The 20,374-nt window shown below is 33.9% G+C and overlaps 1 protein-coding gene across 1 annotated transcript in view; it reads left to right on the plus strand.

The window, feature by feature from the left end:
- Positions 1-20,374, plus strand: part of LOC129217533 (thyrostimulin alpha-2 subunit-like) — a 60,428-nt gene that overhangs the window by 24,538 nt on the left and 15,516 nt on the right. Inside the window, exon 3 of the mRNA XM_054851850.1 lies at positions 46-221. Within this exon, the coding sequence (XP_054707825.1) occupies positions 46-221 (176 nt within the window). The remainder of the gene's footprint in view (positions 1-45; positions 222-20,374) is intronic.

Genomic DNA, 20,374 nt, shown 5'->3' on the forward strand with positions numbered 1-20,374 from the left:
TGCACAGCTGATCCAAATTTTCGCCTGTTCATTTTCCCAAAACAGGTCACACGCGGAAGATCCAGATTCCTGGATGCGTGGTGTTCGACGTGACGACCAACGCCTGCAGGGGGTTCTGCCCCTCCTACACCACCCCCTCTCCCGAGTGGATACTTCGCTCAAACAGAAGGCAGACGCTCTGGTCAGTCGGACAGTGCTGCAACATTATGGAAGCCGAAGATGTGAGTATATGAAGGAAGAAAAACTCTGCTCTTGCTTTTCTTTTTATGTAGGGTGCAGCAGAACTTCTTTAATCCGAAAACGCCGTAATCCGAACGTCCACTAATTCGAACGCAGCCGAGATGAAACATATGTACAAGAAATAAAATTAATTTAGCTTGAAATGAGTGACTTTTTTGAATTTTAAAACGTTGATTAATTAGCACATTATGCGGCAGTAGTACTACTATAATGTACTGTATGTAGACATTGCAATACCGGACCAAAAGTATACCGGTATTGTCCGTTTTTCAGGAGAAGGCACTTGACTCCTCCCTTGTCACGTGGTATCCGATGATTCTATTTCGCTGTTTTTGGCAGAAGGTAGGGCAGACCGACCAGTGAGTGAACACCACCCAGTGAATGAACAGCGCGTCATTTTTTGAAAGAAAATAAGTTTCCAATTTTTTTTTTCTAAAATTCACTACAAAAGCGTTCTTTATTGATATTCTAAGCTATCTGACACCTGATTGGTTAATTTGGATACGCATTCCTTTCCAGAAAAAAATTTGAAATTTTTACTGCCGTGAATCGTTCTTTTTCTCTTTCAAAATAATAAGGATGGTTTCGTGCTAGCAATTATTTTCATGAATATTATTTTTATTAATAAATTTTATTTTTCAACTCCACGAAAGAAAAATTAAGTATACATATCTAGGCTATGGATTTAAATTGTTTCAGTCAATACAGAATCCATAGATTTTCACGTAGTGGGGTGTTCAGTCACTGGGTACGAAAAATTGCGAAAACCCAGTGAATGAACACTGGCAAAATTTCTTTTGATTTAAAAATAAATTCGAAGTTTCTTTGAGATATTTTCATTTTCGTACCTTTATTTTTAATGCAGATAGTTTCATGTGCTTATTAATTTATGTATTTCATTATATCTTCTTTAATATATAAAAATGGAGTTTGGTAAATTTGTTCCCTAAGATCTCAGAAACTACCCGGCAGATTTGGCTGAAACTTTCACCGTTTGTTCTTTTTGGTACTGGGGAGGTTTGTAGACCAGTTCGAAAAAGATCCGATTGTTAGTTCCTTTTTTATTCTAATATGTCCAAATTTTCGCATAAATGCGCCCCAATATGACGGTGAAAAAATACGTGCACATATTAAAATTATGTGTCCATCGAAAGCGCCTTTTTTTCTGCTGAAGATGGCATCTGTTAGAAAGTTCTAAGCTGTATGAAAAACGAGTTATGAGCTTTTTTTGTTCCATGTTCGAAGGCTCTCCTCAACCTAATTCATTATTTAGTGTATCATCTCAACTCCCAAGAATTGTTGTATTGTTGAATATTTTTGCGTTTCGTCTGACTTTTTGAGGCTTTTCTCAAGTCAAATCTTAAAGTAACGTTTTCCCACAAGATTGGCTAAAAATAAATGGATTTGGCTGATCATTTTACTTTTAAACGGAACTTATGTAATTAATGGTTTATTATTATTATTTATGCTGATTGGACACTTGCTCACTATATCCAACCAACCAGCAGAAATATCGCCAGAATTTTTCCAAAAAGATTTCAGTAGCTGATGCATTTGGCAGTTTTTTTCCACTGTCGCTGTTTTTGAGCCCAAAGACTACGTAATAATGTTTCTCAGCTTTCACCATATAAACAAAATATCGCCAATCAAAGATACTTAAAAAAAAAATACTATGTAAAATAATTCAACAACTAAATTAGGCAAACCCATAAACCGCACTAAAACTTCCATTAATTTTTCTTTTTGCACGATTTCAAACAATCGCCAAATTTTACTACTTATTTTGGAAACATTTCGGATGAAACCGTTTATCGCCATTTTATTTTGACCAAAAGTATCTCAGCATCTGGCAACAATATTTCTATAATAAAAATTAGTAAAGAGGGGGAGTATTATCGAAAGTGTCCCAAAATGATTCTCGCAAATTTGGTAAGATTTTAAACCGCACCAAGTGCCCATAAAAATTGAAATTTCCCAAAATAACTAAAGCAAGTGTAAGGGGAACACGGGCGGCTACATTTTTTAAAACAGTTCGTACATCAATAGCTATAGAGAGAAAGTTTTAGATTTTAAAAAAAGTACTAACGGATAAATCTTTTTAAACATGTAAAGTTTAATTTCATATTTTGGAAATTCTTCAAATTTGTATACACTTCGTGTTTTCGTTTCTAAATGAATACTATTTTACTCTTTTTACTTACTGCTACTTTAGTTTTATGAGTAAGGAAGAAGCTAGATTTTAAATCACGTCAAAAAGGTGTGTTTTAAGTTCTTTCACTGAAAACAGAAAACAAATGCAAGTAACGATTGTTTCCCATAATTATTGCTGCCCCAGGCAACGCCGGGTATTTTTGCTATATTTAATAAATTCTTTATTTTTGCCTTTGCAAACAATGCACTTTTTACTGAGTTTTATCTTTCATCTATCTATATCTCTATCTGTATATTAACTTACCTACCTACATCTATCTTTCTATATATCTCTTGATAGATAGACAGGTAGATAGAGTACTTATCTATCAATCTAACTATATATCTACCTATCTACATCTATCTATATCTTTATCTTCCTTGATAGATAGGCAGGTAGATAGAGAGATAGAGAAATAGAAATATATATACAAAGAGAGAGACTAGATAGGTAGATATGTATGTATGCTTGAACATAGATAGATAGATAGATAAATAGATAGAGGAAGATATAGAGATAGATGTATTAAAAGTAAGAGGTAAATAGATATATATGTAGATAAATATAGAGATGGAATAGATAGGTAGATAGATAGATCGATAGATTTATTGATAGATAAATAGATAGGTAGTGGTTAATAGATAGATAGATAAAGAGACTGATATAGAGATATATAGGTAAATAAATTGACAGGTAGATAGACCGATAGATATAGATAGGTAGATAGACTGATAAAGAGATAGACAGATGGATAGGTAGATAGGCTGATAAAGAAAGCTAGATAGATAGGTAAGTAGATAAGTGGATAGATAAGTAGATGCGTGGATAGATAAGGAGATAGATAGATAGGTAAGTGGATAGATAGATAAGTAGATATATAGATAGATAGATAGAGAGACAGATAAGTAGATAGATGGATAAATAGATAGATAGCTAGATATAAATAAGTAGTGAGACAGATAGATAAATATAGTGGCTAGATACAGATAAGTAGATAGATAGATAGATAGAAAAATAGATAAGTGCATAGATAAATAGGTAAATAGATTAGTAGATAGAAAAATAGAAAGATGTGTAGATGGATGGATATAGATATAAAAAGGTAGATATAGATAGATGTAGATAGTTACATAAATAGGTAGATAAATAGATATAGATAGTTATAGATAGATAGCTAGATCTCAAAGAAACTCTTTTTCTCCTTGAATCAAAATTTATCATGTTCATTCACTGGGTCATTGTGCCATTTTTTCCTTAAACACCTAAAAAAGTCGGAAGCAGTACCATTTAGGTTCCCGGGATTTTTTTGAGATATTTACATAGAGCAATTAAATTTTTTTTTTACTATCACAATCTGTATAGAATAGAATTTAAAATGACTAGGATTTTTTAAAAAATGAAATTGTGCTTAGCTGTTCATTCACTGGTCGGTCTACGATACATAAATAAATAAATACACACACACGCATATATATATATATATATATATATATATATATATATATATATATATATATATATATATATATATATATATATATATATATATATATATATATATATATATATATATATATACATATATATATATATACAGACAGGTAGATAACTGGATAAATAGATAGATAGAAAAGTGGATAGATAGATATATGTAGATAAGGAGATAAGCATATAAATAAATAAGCAGGTCTATAGATAGATATATAAATATAGATAGGTAAATAGATAGAAGGATAGACAGATAGATAAATAGATAAATAGGTGGATAGATATGTAAATAGACAGGCAGATAGATGGATATAGATGGGTAGATAAATTGGTAGACGGACAGAGAGATGTGTAGATACAAAAATATGTAGATATATAGACAGACCGATAGAGATATCGATAGGTTAACAGATAGATTAATAGGTATATAGATAGGTAGATAGACCGATAGACATTAAGAATAGATAGATAGACAAATTGAGATACAGTTAGATGGATAGAGGTATAGAAAGATAGATAGGTAGATAAATATCAGAGAAATTTGGTTTCTTTTTAAATCAAAATTTATCATGTTCATTCACTGGACCAATTTGTGTTCATTTACTGGTCGGAGGTGTTCATTCACTGGGTCATTGTGCCATTTTTTCTTTAAACACCTAAAAAAGTCGGAAGCGGTACTATTTAAGTTCCCGTGATTTTTTTGAGATATTTACATAGATCAATTAGAATGTTTTAACTATCACGACCTGTATAGTATAAAATTTAAAATTACTAGGATTTTTTAAAAATGAAATTTCGCTTAGCTGTTCATTCACTGGTCGGTCTACCCTACATTCGGTACATAGCATTTTGTTGTAAAAGCAGCAGTTTTTAAAATGTAAGCAGTGTTGGGCATCAACTAAAAAAATCAACTAAATTTGTAATTGATTGATTAGTTGACTAAAGTAATCTGACTCCCATTTAGTTCAGACTAATATTTTAAAAATTTAATTCAATTGCAGACGAAGATTAACGTTAGTTTAAACTAACTCGTTAGTTGACTAAAAAAACTAATTTAGTTCAGATTGATTTAGTTCAGATTAAATTAATCAGATTGAATTTAGTCAGACTAAAAGTAATCAGATTAAAAGTAATCAAATTGATATGATTACTTTTTTAATTCAGATTACATTCGTAAAATATAAATACCACATGAACAGAGGCACATTTGTATTTCTACGTATATATATATATTTATGCAAGCATACACGAGTTAATGCGTGTACATACGACTACGTGCGGGTATATACGTATATAAACGTGTTATCCCGCGTATGTTCGTGTACGGAGGTATATTTGAAATGTTAAGTAAATATACATATTTATGTGTGCATACACCAGTAAATACGTGTATATACGAGTATGTACGTGTATATAAGACTATGTACGTGTACACATAAGAATATGCGTCTAGATACGTGTTACCCCGAGTATACTCGTGTAAAATGGTGCATTTGTATTTCTACGTCATATTCCAGCGTGCGTATACGACAAAGTACGTGTATATACAAGTATGTTCGTGCACACACGAGAATATGCTTATAGATATGTGTTACCCCGAATTTACCTCGTGTAAAGAGGTACATTTCTATTTAAACGTGTATATACATATTTATGCAGGCATATACGAGAAAATACGTGTGTATACGAGTAAGTACGTGCACACACGACAATAGGCTTATAGATACGTGTTTAACCCGAGTATACTCGTGTAAGATGGCACATTTGTATTTCTACGTGTATGCATATTTATGCTTTTATAAGCGAGTAAATACGTGTATATACGAGTATGTACGTGTACACACGATTATGCGTACAGATACGTGTTATCCCGAGTATACTCGTGTACAGAGGTAAATTTGCTTTTAATTGTGTATATACATATTTATGCGTACACAAAAGCTAAGATACGAGTATATACGTGTACACATGAGAATATGCGTATAGATACGTGTTACTCCGAGTATACTCGTGTAAAGATTTACATTTGTATTTCTACGTTTATATACATATTTAAGCGTGCATATACGAGAAGGTACGTGTATATACAAGTATGTTCATGTACACACGAGAAGATACTTATACATACGTGTTACCCCGAGTATACTCGTGTACAGAGGTAAATTTCTATTTAAACGTGTATATACATATTTATGCAGGCATATACGAGAAAATACGTGTATATACGAGTAAGTACGTGCACACATGATAATAGGCTTTATAGATACGTGTTTAACCCGAGTATACTCGTGTAACATGGCACATTTGTATTTCTACGCGTATGTGCATATTTATGCGTTTATAAACGAGTAAATACGTGTATATACGAGTATGTACGTGTACACACGATTATGCGTATAGATACGTGTTACCCCGAGTATACTCGTGTACAGAGGTAAATTTGCTTTTAATTGTGTATATACATATTTATGCGTACACAAAAGCTAAGATACGTGTATATACGTGTACACATGAGAATATGCGTATAGATACGTGTTACTCCGAGTATAGTCGTGTAAAGAGTTACATTTGTATTTCTACGTTTTATATACATATTTAAGCGTGCATATACGAGAAGGTACGTGTATATACAAGTTTGTTCATGTACACACGAGAATATACTTATACATACGTGTTACCCCGAGTATACTCGTGTACAGAGGTAAATTTCTATTTAAACGTGTATATACATATTTATGCAGGCATATACGAGAAAATACGTGTATATACGAGTAAGTACGTGCACACATGATAATAGGCTTATAGATACGTGTTTAACCCGAGTATACTCGTGTAACATGGCACATTTGTATTTCTACGTGTATGTGCATATTTATGCGTTTATAAACGAGTAAATACGTGTATATACGAGTATGTAAGTGTACACACGATTATGCGTATAGATACGTGTTACCCCGAGTATACTCGTGTACAGAGGTAAATTTGCTTTTAATTGTGTATACATATTTATGCGTGCACACAAGCGACGATACGTGTATATACGTGTACACACGAGAATATGCGTATAGATACGTGTTACCCCAAGTGTACTCGTGTACAGAGGTAAATTAGCTTTTAAACGTGTATATATATATTCATGCCTGCATATAAGAAAAAATACTTGTATTTTCGAGTATGTACGTTTACAGACGAGAATATGCGTGTAGATACATGTTTAACCCGAGTATACTCCTGTACAGACGTATATTTGTATTTGTAAGTTAAAATACATATTTATAATGCATACACGAGTTAATGAGTGTTTATACGAGTAAGTACGTGTATATACGAGTATGTGCGTAAACGTGTTAATCGGAGTATATACGTTTACACACTAATTTTGTATTTGCCACGTGTATATACATCAAAGTACGAGCAAACACAAGTAAATACGTTTATATACGAGTATATAAGTGTAACTTGTTATCCCGAGTATATTGGTATACAGATGTATATTTTTATGTCCAAGTGTATGTCAATTGCAGATACAAAGAGGGGTCATGAAGGTCAGGACCCGCTCCCCCCCCACACCGCGGGGAAAATTTTGAACGTTTGCTTGAAAAATACAAAAAAAGTATCGAAACCATGAGAAAATGTAATAATCTTTTTGAAATTTATTTTTTTTTGGGGGGGGGGGGCATTACAGTAGAACCTCGACAATTCGAGTTAATTGGAATCCGACCCATTACGGAATATCGAAAATCCGAAGAATGAAAAAAACAAAACAAAATAAAACATACTCACTGAAAATCACCTTAAAAGGAAACACATAGAATTACAAATAAACAGTAAACATGTCTACAAAGTCTGTAATCTTCTCCCGTGACAGTTCAATTTTTTCCCTATCGAGTAAAACAAATTGATTCAAAGTTGCATTGCGAAGAAAAGGGAACTCAATCAACGACATAACACGGTCTTGCCCGCGAGAGGGTTAAATAAATAATTATTATGGAATTTTGACGATCGCTCTTTAAATGTAAAGGGAAAGGTCGGTCAAATCGATCGAGCCGGATTATCCGGTGATCCAGACTAATGGGGTCCGTGGCGCTGACTTCAAATTTGAAAGGTTTGTTTTTGAAAAATTTTCGTGTTTTTAATAGGTTTTTTGAAGGTGGGGAAGCCCCCCAGAATATGAGGGACTTTCTTATTTAAGGAGGGGTATCCCCTTACGTAAGTTACTCAGAAACAGACCATGCATCAGCCATCTGGATTTAAAAAATTCAAGCATTTTATTCCAATAAAACCAGAAGCAGTGTGGTCTACGGGTGAGGGGGGGGGGGGCGTGGTCAGTATAGCGGGTGGCGTAAAATTTTTAGGGCTTGTTTTTGAAAAATTTTAGCGTTTACAATGTTTTGGGGGGGGGGAGAATCCCCCACCCCCCATAACTTGAGGGCAGTTTCTATTTAAGGGAGGTATCTCCTTACTTAAGTTACTCTGAAACAGAACAGGCATTGGCCATCTGGATAAAAAAAATTCAAACATTTTATTCTAATAGGATCAGAAGCAGTGTGACCTTCGGGGGGGGGGGGGTAGTGGGGCGGGGTGCGCAAACTTCGAATTTTTAAGGTTTGTTTTTTCAAAATTTTCGTGTTTTAATGAGTTTTTTGGGGGTGGGGGGGGGACCCCCCGTAATTTGCGGGGGTTTCTATTTAAAAGAGTGTATCCCCTTACGCAAGTTACTCTGAAAGAGAACATGCATAAGCCGTCTGGATAAAAAAAATTCAAGCACTTTATTCCAATAAGATCAGAAGCAGTGTGGTCTATGGGGGGGGGGGGCGTGGTCAGTGGAGAGGTTGGTTCAAACTTAAAATTTTTAGCGCTTGTTTTTGAAAAAAAAATTGTACTTATGTTTTTTTGGGGGAGCCCCCTTCCCCCGTAATTTGAGGGGGGTTCAATCTAAGGAGGGTATCCCCTTAAATAAGTTACTTTGAAACAGAACAAGCATCGGCCATCTGGATAAAAAAAATTCAAGCATTTTATTCGAATAAGATCAGAAGCGGTGTGGCCTACAGGGGGGGGGGGTTAGTGGGGGGTGGGTGGCGCAGACTTCAAAATTTTAAGGTTTGTTTTTGGAAAATTTTCGCGTTTTTAACCACTCCCCATAATTTGATAGAGTGAATTTCTTTTTGAGAGGGGGCATCCCCTCATATAAGTAACTGCAATAGGGAATAGGCATCGGCTATCTGGATATGAAAAAAATCAAGCCTTTATTCCAGTACTAGTGGTACCCGCACGGCTTTGCCCGTAATAGAAAATTAAAAGGTCTTTTGGTCCGCCTGTATATTTACAAATAATGTATGGTGAATTTTATCGCCAATTGGCTTATGCCCATGTTATGGTTCCACGTTATGGTAATCTCGTCCATCTTATGATAATTTTGTTCCTAAAATCGGAATAGAGAAAGAACCACATCGAATTTTCGAAAAAATCGCTTCGAGGTGCACACCCCCATGATACAAACTAACTTTGCCAAATTTCATGAAAATCGCCGAACAGTCTAAGCGCTATGCGCGTCACAGAGATTCAGACATCCAGACATGCTCCAGACAAAGAGACTTTCAGCTTTATTATTAGTAAATATTATGTGAAAAAGGGCTTAAAATTTTAATAGAAAATTAATAAAATCGAATTTTCGAAAAATCGCTTCGAGGTGCACACCCCCATGCTTCAAACTAAGTGTGTGTCAAATTTCATGAAAATCGGCTGAACGGTCTAGGCGCTATGCGCGTCACAGAGATCCAAACATCCATACAGAGAGACTTTCAGGTTTGTTGTTTAAAAAGAAAGGAAAAGGAGAAAGATAAAGAAGTAAAGAAAAGAAAGATAATTTTCAGAACAAATTCTTTCCCATTTCATTAAATTTCTGTGAAAAATGGGCTTAAAATTGGAATAGAAAAAGAACAAAATCAAATTTTCGAAAATCGCTTCGAGGTGCACATCACTATGCAACAAACTAACTTTGCGCCAAATTTCATGAAAATCGGCCGAACGGTCTAGGCGCTATGCGCGTCACAGAGATCCAGACATCCAGACATCCTGCAGACATCCAGACATCCTCCGGACAGAGAGAATTTCAGCTTTATTATTAGTAAAGATTATGTGTAAAAGGCTTAAAATTTTAATAGAAAATTCATAAAATCGAATTTTCGAAAAATCGCTTCGAGGTGCACACCCCCATGCTACAAACTAACTTTGTGCCAAATTTCATGAAAATCGGCCGAACGGTCCTAGGCGCTATGCGCGTCACAGAGATCCAGACATCCTACAGACATCCTCCCGAAAGAGAGACTTTCAGCTTTATTATTAGTAAAGATAAAGAAGATAAAGATAAGGAAGACCAAAAGCAGTATTGTGTACCAAATGGGGGGGGGGGTCATGTCGCAAACTGCGTCAGTCCAAAGGGGGTGTTTTTAAAAATTATTGATTTTTTAAGGTTTTAAATCGGTAAGGGGGGCAACCCCCCAACCCCCAATGTCCCCCCCGTAACACATTAGGAGCTTCTTAATAATCATTGGGGGGGGGGAGAAGAGAAAGGAACCCCTTAAAGAATCCAAACGCAATCTGTAGTTTTAACAGTATAGATTTATTTCAATCTGATTAGATTTAGTATAAATTTTAATCTGACGAAATTTAATCTGATTACTTTAGTTGACTAAATCAATCTAATTAAATTAGTTTGACTAAATTCAATCTGATTACTTTAATCTGAACTAAATTAGTTTTTTTAGTCAACTAACGAGTTAGTTTAAACTAACGTTAATCTTCGTCTACAATTGAATTAAATTTTTAAAATATTAGTCTGAACTAAATGGGAGTCAGATTACTTTAGTCGATTGAGGATTTAGTTGATTAATGCCCAACACTGAATGTAAGAATAGCTAAAATGAAGACAGACAAGTGTCATTTATCTGGTTGTCTCCTTTAGAAGCACGTGGATTGCGTACCCAATTACCCCCCCCCCCCGTAAAATGGAACTCTGCGATCGACGGAACGTAGCAAAGTGCCTTCTCGTGAAAACGGACAGTATTCGGTACTTTTAAAACGCGATACCCCGAAATAACGGTAAAAAAGAAGAAAAAAAGTTTCTGTGCAAAAATTGTATTTTTTATGAAAACGATTTTGTGAACAAACATAAAATGAAGGAACGAATGTGACAATAAAAAATCAATAATAAGAAGAAACATAATGCATTTATTGAATTGTCTGTAAGCCTGGAACTTATTTTAGTGCGTAACTTTCCTGCAGTTGAAAATTCTCTTTCTGAATTCACGCAGGTCGATGGTACTGTTAACTATGTGCGATGCATCTCCTCTAGCCTGCCTCGAAATCTTTTATCTTCAAATTCAGTCTCTTGCATGTTATTTTTAGATAAATCATTTTGTGTGTCCGTGTTTTTTTGCATTGTGTGTATAATTATTTTATTATTACTTTTTTGAGTTTATAGCTAGTTGTAATTTATCTTCGAGAGACGATAATTTTCCGATATTAACACAATCTTCAACGACTTTTTCGTGATCAAGAAAGATTTGTGTTAGCATTTTATTATCCCTGTTGTTAAATTTACGATGAACATAACTAAATTTGATCCTGTTAGTTTCTTTAATTCGTTTTCGTTTTCTCTTCAAAATTCTTTGCAACTATAATAATGTAAATATCTGAAAATATGGTTCAGTTGATTAGGCCTTACCTCAGTTCAAGTTTTCATGGCACTATATAATTTGAAAATATATTCTTGCTAAATGTAAAACTAAATAGCGAGACAGGACAACAAACCCATGAACGGTGACAAGAAATTACCATTTGTTACACTTAAGAAAAGTTTTTGTCAAAATTCAGTACAAATGAGACAAATATTTAAAAATATATATCATGAAGTTGATTATGCAATCGTTGGTTGTAATAAATTATTCATAGGACAAGCACATACTAAATTACAATTGAAACTTACTTGCATAGAAGGGAAGTGTGAGTGATCAGGAAAATGGAAAAAATATAAACATAAGAGCACGAAAATGTGATTCCATCTCACCATCTTATATCTCTTATATAATTAAAAACTGAGCGTATCTATGTATGTCCAAGCTTCTTCTCCCGAACGACAGTGAACTGACCATCGAACCAGGTATCGATGGATTCGTCATCTTCCCGTCTTCATGTTTGGCTATTTAACATAATCCTCCGATAATAATTAGCGGAGATATCAATTAAAAACTATTAATTATGAAACTTGGATTTCGACATAAAATCCTTATTTTTCGAAGGCTTTCCTCCATTCCAATTATTATTCAGTGCTTCATCTCAACTTTCCGCAACAACGCTTATATTAAAATGTATAGCGTGAAGAAAACCATTGAGATGAAATATCTGTTGCCATTTTTCTTCTCGAATATGAACAGGTAAAATTCTTGTTTTTGTTTTAAGGCTTTTTCTGTAATCAGGGGATTCAAAATGTTTACTTTTTGGGGGTTTTCCGCAATCTGCCGCAAAAATTTCACTGACTTTTTTTTTGGTTCAAGTCTGAGTGTTGAACTTGCGTCACTTGACATAACTTTTATTTTCGAGGTGGACCGTGCAAAGCCGGGCGACGCAGCTAGTAATTAAAAACTGAGCGTATGTACCTATCTATGTCCGAGTTACTTCTCCCGAGCGCCATTGAACTGACCATCGAACCAGGTATCGATGGAATCGTAATTTTCCTGTCTTCATGCTTGACTATTTAACATAAACCACCGATAATAACTAGCGGAGATAACAATTTAAAACTATATTAATTATAACATAACACTTACATTTCGACATAAAATCCCTATTTTTCGAAGGCTTCCCTCCATTCAAATTATTATTCAGGTCTTCAACTCAACTTTCCGTAACAATGCTTTTTTATTGAAATTTGTAGCGTGAAGAAAATCATTGAAAAGATATCTGTTGCCATTTTTTTCTCGAATATGAAGAAATAAAGTCTGGCTTTTAATTTTTGGCTTTTCCTGTAATCGGAGGATTTAAAATGTTTCCTTTCTAGTTATTTTTTCGCAATCTGCCTCAAAATTTACTGATTTTTTGAATATATTTTTTTTGTTCATGCCTGATTGTTGAGCATACGTCACTTGCCATAACTTTTATTTTCGAGATAGACCGTGCAAAGCCGAATGACGCAGCTAGTTTAGTAATAAAAGTATCATTTTGCATTCTTTCCGCTACTTTCATTTTATGTTATTCTCTTAGTTCGTGCTTCTGAAGTCACATTTTTACGTCAATAGATTGATTTTAGTTCTGTGTATAATTGAAAAAGAAATGTACATTCAAAATATAAAATGATATTTAATTAAAAATTCTCCAATTAAAACTCTTCATTATTTCTGTTAATACTGAAAATACCGGTGTTTTACTTCAACAAATACCGGTATTACAAAATTGCTGGAAATACCGGTATTCGGTATACCGCGATTGCAATCACTAATTGTAGGTTTACCGACATACTACTATATCTACTGTCTTTTTTTTTTAAGAATACATGTTTACTGTTAATTATACAGGATGATTCGGAACAACATATCAGAAATGTGCATGGAGGTCAGGCATATAGTAACAAAAAGATCATGTAGGAACATATGGTCGTACCCGCTACATGGGCTCAAAGACTGACACAGAGGAACGCAAAAACCTTTGGAGGAAAAGAAATTTTACTACAGAATGGTGAAGTTTACATAACGTTATACGTTTACAGGCCTGATGGCAAGAGTCGTTGCTGCGGGTGGTGTTGTTGCCGATACACTAAACATGCTGGCAAACGTTCGTCGATCGTTGCTTTGTCGGTGCGAGGGTTGTATTACGTTTGGCGGCAGCAACTTTCAACAACTACAGTCGGACCGCCATATATCAAAGTAGCAAATTGACGGAAAAAATTCGATAGATAGAAATTTCAATATATAGAAACAATCTTAGTTTATCATAAAAATCTCCCTAAGATTTAAAATTAAATTCATGTTTTTGAGTGAGTTTTCTGTAAGTTTCACCACTTTCATTACGGTTTTCCGATTTCTTATGATAGCAGGAACTCCGCTTTGCGAAAACACTAATTTTTCCAGAAACAATATTTTTGCGCCTTCATACATCTTCATTCTTCGGCTATTCAACTTGATCCGCAACATTAGGGGATTTTCCGTTTTGCCAATGTAACCGAGAGAAAAGTAAAAAAACAATCTACTTAACTTGAATGATTTTTACTGAAACTAAAAAGACTAGGAATGATAATCAGCAGATAATAGAGATAACTTGAAACTGATTTTACTGTATTACTGGTTTCAACTAAGATTTGAAATAAACTTGAAAGAATTTAAAAACTTCAGAACGGAACAACGACCTATCTACACGCCCCTCAAACCTAGATTCTTTGTGAGTTTTGTAGCAACCTTTAGTGAACATAATTTTCTCCCCTAACCTTCATTTTTCAGGAGACAAACAGTCTAAAGCGGAAAAAAAAATCTACGAATGTTTCGAAAAAAATTTCGATGTATAGAGATTTTTTCGATACATAGAAACATTTTTTTTCTATGTAATGGACATGGAAATTTGTTGGTACTTCGATATATAGAAAATTTCGATATGTAGAAGTTTGATATATGAGCAGCTCAGAAGCCAATGCGGTTAAGTCCATTTTTTGATATTTTCTGATTTTTGGAAATTTTGATGAAATAAATAATAATCTTCTTAGTTATTAAAGGATTTACTCGTTGGTTACTTTTTTCTAGGTTAGACAGCCCTTTTTTAATGGCTTCTGAATATACTGTATAATAGTTTCAGAAGCCATTTTGAATAAGTCCATCTTTTATCAATATTTTTTACTTAAACTTTGAAATGAAAATTATTCTTCTTCTTTCGGGATATTTGTTGGCAACACTGAAAAACAGGAAATTCGTAGTACAAGAAGTCATAATATCAGACGCAAATACTTAAATTCAGATCTTTCTATTGCAAAAATGTATAACCTGTATGTCGAACAATGTAATGAAGAGCAAATTGTACCAGTAAAGGAAAAGTTTAGTACCATATATTTTCGACAAAATTTAACTTACATTTTAAGCAACCTTCAAAAGATACTTGTGCAAAATATGATTATTTAGCAAGAAAGAAACAATCTACAATAGATGAAGAAAAAAAATGCAGCTGAAGTTAAACATGACGAACACTTGCGAAATGCAGAAATTGCCCGTAATAGTATGGCTAATGATCAACTAAGAGCTTCAGACGAAACATACGTGTTTAGTTTTGATTAAGAAAAAGCATTACCATTTCTGAAACTATCCACATCAATGGCTTATTACAAGAGAAATTTATATGTGTACAAATTTGGTTGCCATGATTTAAAGACTAACGAGGGCTACATGTATGTTTGGCCTATAACCCAAGCATCGCGGGGTTCACAAGAAGTGTCATCGTGTTTAACTAAACACATTAAATTGTACGCAAAGAATTTTCAAAAAATTATAATGTATTCAGATTTATGTCCAGGACAGAATCGAAATATAAAAACTGTGTTACGTTTACTGAAATTGGTTCAGAGTGAAGATATAAAAGATGAATCAATTGAGCTTAAATTTTTATTAAGTGGGCTCAGTTATTTGTCTAATGATGCTGATTTTGCAGTTATAGAAGCTAATGCAAAAAAAATTCCGTATATTTATAACCCTAGTGACTGGTATCATATAATACAAAATAGTAAAAGAAAGAACCCTTCCAGAGTTATCGAAATGAATCCACAAGAATTTCTTTCCACAAAACCATTGGAAGAAGCTCTTACCAACAGAAAAAAACCAAAAAGTGGACTAACAGTCAATTGGCTTAATATGAGATGGATAAAATTGGAAAGGTCAAATCCAAGCAGCATTAAGTTCAAGCGTGATTTTGACGAGGATGATACCTTTCATGTAATTGATATACAAAAAAAATTAAAAAAATAGGTAGGCCAGTAAATTTAAAAAATATAACTACCCTGTATTATATCCTAATGGCAGAACAATTTCAAGAGAAACAAAAATAGACTGTTTATTAAGGTATATACCTCCAATTAAGCACGACTTTTACAGGACATTAAGTACAACACATGGAGATCAAGATTTACATTTAAATAACTCGAAAGAAGATGGTGTTTGTTATGATAAATAAACATAAAACTTATGACAATAAATGTTATTTTATTATTTTTACATGAATTTCTTATCTTTTTCAGCTGCCAAAAGGTATAAGTCCTAAAATTTTTAAGATGCTGTCATTATTTCAATAAATACTTACGTTTTTATTTACACATCCTGTACATATCTTGTTTTTTTGCAGAGTTTACACCTCGAAAAAATATTTTATCCACTTTTCTAATTAAATTAATAAACCAAGAATTTTAAAAACTAATGTATCCAAAAACCTTAATTTTCTCAATTTTTGTGTTTTGGACTTAACCGCATTGGCTTCTGAGCGGCTCATATGGAGGTTCAACTGTACTTTAAATGTTCTTGTAAACGAATAACGTTAAGTAAACTTCACTTTCTGTAATAAAATTTCATTCCCTTTAACGGTTTTTGCGTTTTCCTGTGTCAGTCTTTGAGCCCATGTGTCGTAGTGTGTCTAGATTGCCCATGCGACTTTATGTTCCTACATGCTTCTTGTTTATTACTATATGCCTGACGTCCATGCACATTTCCGATACGTTCTTCCGAATCACCCTGTGTAAATAATACTTTGCAGTGCAAAGTATTTTTCTATGTCTGTATCTCTTATGATCTATTTTAGTCACGTCTATCTGTTATTATGTGCAGTACATGTGGAAACCATAATATATTATAAAATTCAAAACATGTGATTCTCTGAAAAACCCTGTCCCCATTGGGTCGGATGTACACACCAAGGACGTATTTAAAGGGAGAGCCTGAGGTACCATGATTCCTCCCAAAATAAATTTTAAAACATCCATTGTGAACAGGGCCGCGCCGTCCCTATGTGCAAGGTCGTGCGACGCACGACGGCGCCAGAGCCTAAAGGGCGCCGAACTCTACCGATCAAAAATGCTTCAAATGAAAGGAAAATAAACTCTAACCGAAAAGTAAAATGGAATTCTTCATGACATTTAATGGAGGCAGTGAAATTATACTGATCATTGAAACAATTAATCCGTCTCGCTGAGAATCTAAAAGGAAAAATTATTGACTTGTTGTGTCTAAACATGCTATTCAAAAGCGCTATATTTTTACACTGAAAACAAGTGACATTAATTAACGCATACATTAGCATTTTCCTTCTTAATGTGGAGCCATGAATGCTATTTCGGTCTTTATTACACAAGGATAAAGGGTTGAGCGTACGAGGAGCAAGAAATATGCTTATCCCCATTTTGGTTCTTGAGGTGAATATCTTGTATTATAATTTGTGCAAACATAGTATTTTTGTGATTTTTAATTCGTTGTAATTCCACTGCTTCATGTTATCATACATTTAAAAAAAATACGGTAAGCACATTTGCATATTACTTTGATGTGTGTAATATTTATACATTTGTAGACAATAATTTAGGTTACATTTTTAGTTCCGAAAAGTGTTGACCATAATTACTTGATTCTCCTCTCTCCCTTTTATCTTTTTAACTATTTGTGAATTAAATTAAAAAAAAAAAAAAAAAAAAACTTTAGAGAGACTATGTATTTGTTTTGGATCTTAAATTCAATGCCTTTTATAACGGTTTTGTAACTTAAAATTTTTGATTTTACCGGAAAAGATTTTAGTTTCAGATTTTAAGGGGAAATATCTTCTACTTCAATTTAGAAATCTATTCAGTACTCTGTTGTCATATTTTTACCGGCATAACACTTTAAATAATTATTTATTAACTAGCCGCCTGCGGCGACCAGCTGGTTCGCCTTTTTACGCCATTCGCCTTTTATGCAAGCAGCCACCTACGGCGGCTGTTTGGCTAACTTTACCTTTTTACTTAATATTTGCCGCCTTCGACGGCTGTTTTAATAAATTTGGCAGCAGTATTAATCAATCCATCTCTATCTTTTTTTGTGCCATTCACATTTTTATGCCAAGATTGCCGCCTTCGGCGGCTATCTACCTTTACGATCTACCACTATTTATTTTAACCTCCCCACCCATTTCATAATAAAAACAAAGATCACTCAAAAAACCGCTTTTTTTTAAAATTTAAATTGAGCAAAAAAAAGTTATCTCCAAAATTCCCCGTAGTGTGCAAAAAGTAGCGTTTGACAAAGAAAAGAAAATCTCGCTGTTTTTATTGAATTAAATGCGCACAACTATGAAATATTTCGTTTTATAGATACAGCAAAACGTCCAACTTGGAGGTGGGGGGGATGGAAAAAGAAATAAATGCAATCCCTAAATAAAAACAAAAGGAAAGAAAAAAAGCAAGCGCTGCCGGAAAAACACGTGGTCATCACGTCATAAAATGTAGAAGTAAGCTATATAGTAAAAAAAAAAGATTACCATTGTTTAAGATTAAGATTCCGTCGTAAATATCGAATCGAAATCCAAGTAGTGACGTCAGAGGCATAAAGGAATGAAGAACCTTTTTTCGACCGATGCGTGGAAAGACATGATGTGTTCAGCTTAAAAAAATTGTAAAAAAAAAACTATTGCTTATTCTTAAGAACTTTTTTCTTCTGAAGAGGGCGAAATGTTTTTACTATAACCAACTTAAATTTTAGAAATGAGGCTTTGATACTTCTCGCAGGATGATATTAGAAAAAAATAAAACCCGGAAAAAACTGCAAATTAAAGGTTTTTTTCGAAAATTCGTAAAAAATACAAAACTTGCTCTGTCTTCAAATTTTTTTCATTCATCATATTTAAAATTAAACTTCATACACTACAGTACAAAATATATTTGTGTGGTATGATTGGTTCGGGGTCTGTGAGGTAAAAAGTACTAAAAAGTGCAAAAAAACACATAAATTATTAAATAACTTTTTTCCTAATTAAAATATCAAAAATCGAAGCCCGAGGTGCACATCTTCGGCAAAAACAGCACCTGTATACCAAATTTCATCTTTCTAGGCCTTGCCGTTTTCCCGGGAAGCGCGCCACACACACACACACACACACACACAAACATCTTATTTTATTTTATGTATAGATTAGAGAGATATTTAGAGCGGTGTTAACTTTGATGTTAAAAATATTTTTATTTCCAAAAACGCATTAGCACATCACACGCCGGATTGCTCAAACCGGGCCCAGCCGGAAAAAAAAACCCCGCTATCTCAGTGAAGTAAGTTTTTCAAAATTTTCTATATTTTGAAACATTCTCTTCAGATACAAACTAATATCGATCAATATAAAGTCCAGAAATAGACATCTTGCTTTCTGGACAGTATATCTAATATTAGAAATTTAAGCTGCATACTAGTAAGCAATAATTATTTCGATCACATTCCAAAATTTTTTTTTTTAATTGTTGGGGTAAAATGCTTTGATTAACTGAAACTGGCCATTCTTTTTTTTTTTTTTTTTAACGGCAACTCAATGCAAGGTTTCCAAGAGAAAAAGATTCCAAAAGTCAGTTCCAATACCCGTCCTTTACACCCACCCATACTCGAAAAGTAAACACGTACACTGCGTTCTAAAATTGAAAATTTACGGATTGTTTTTATTTTAATAAGTTAAATGTCAAATGTATTTTTTTCCATGTTGCACTTGTTTACAAAACCTGATCCTAGGAATTAACTATATTTTTCTCGAGCGTCACTGCATAAAGGCGCTCAAAAGACATTTGCACGACGGCGCCGATCAAGCTTGGCGCGGCCCTGATTGTGAATAAGGATGAAAACTTTGGAACTTTAATTTCGAATTTTCTCATGATATTCGGCTGGGGCCTAACCTTAAAATAAATTCCTATATACGCTCCTTGCATACAAAAAGGAATATACCAGCTTTTTCAGGGGTTTTAAGAGAGAAAAAAAAGAGCAACATTGTTGTTCATAGGTAATAAAAGCTAAAAGAAAAAAAAAATGTTTTCAGATATCGCTACAGAACTTAAGTAATCTTCAAAGCATGCCCTTCGAGTATCAACACGCTTCTACAGGCGAGTTCTCCACCCTTCGTACGCTCCATGATCGTCAGCAAATGAAATATCCTTCAAAGCATGCGTGCAAGTTCAAAATGGAGCAAAGCATTAAACAGAGTTCAGCAGACAAACTTTGTGCAAAAAATAAGTAGAAGAACAACCGATCATAACCAGAAATTGCCGATGATGAGAAGTTTCATCATGAAAATGCGCCATGTTACATCTGCCTCGTAGTTACGCAGAGTACCTGACGAAAAACGACATCACAACGATTCCTCAACCTCCCTCGACGATGCCCTCACAGACTTTTCTCTCTTTCTCAGAGTAAATCCGCCCTCAAAGAACGCAAC

The sequence above is a fragment of the Uloborus diversus genome, chromosome 2 (assembly GCF_026930045.1).
Source record: "Uloborus diversus isolate 005 chromosome 2, Udiv.v.3.1, whole genome shotgun sequence".
NCBI lineage: Eukaryota > Metazoa > Arthropoda > Arachnida > Araneae > Uloboridae > Uloborus > Uloborus diversus.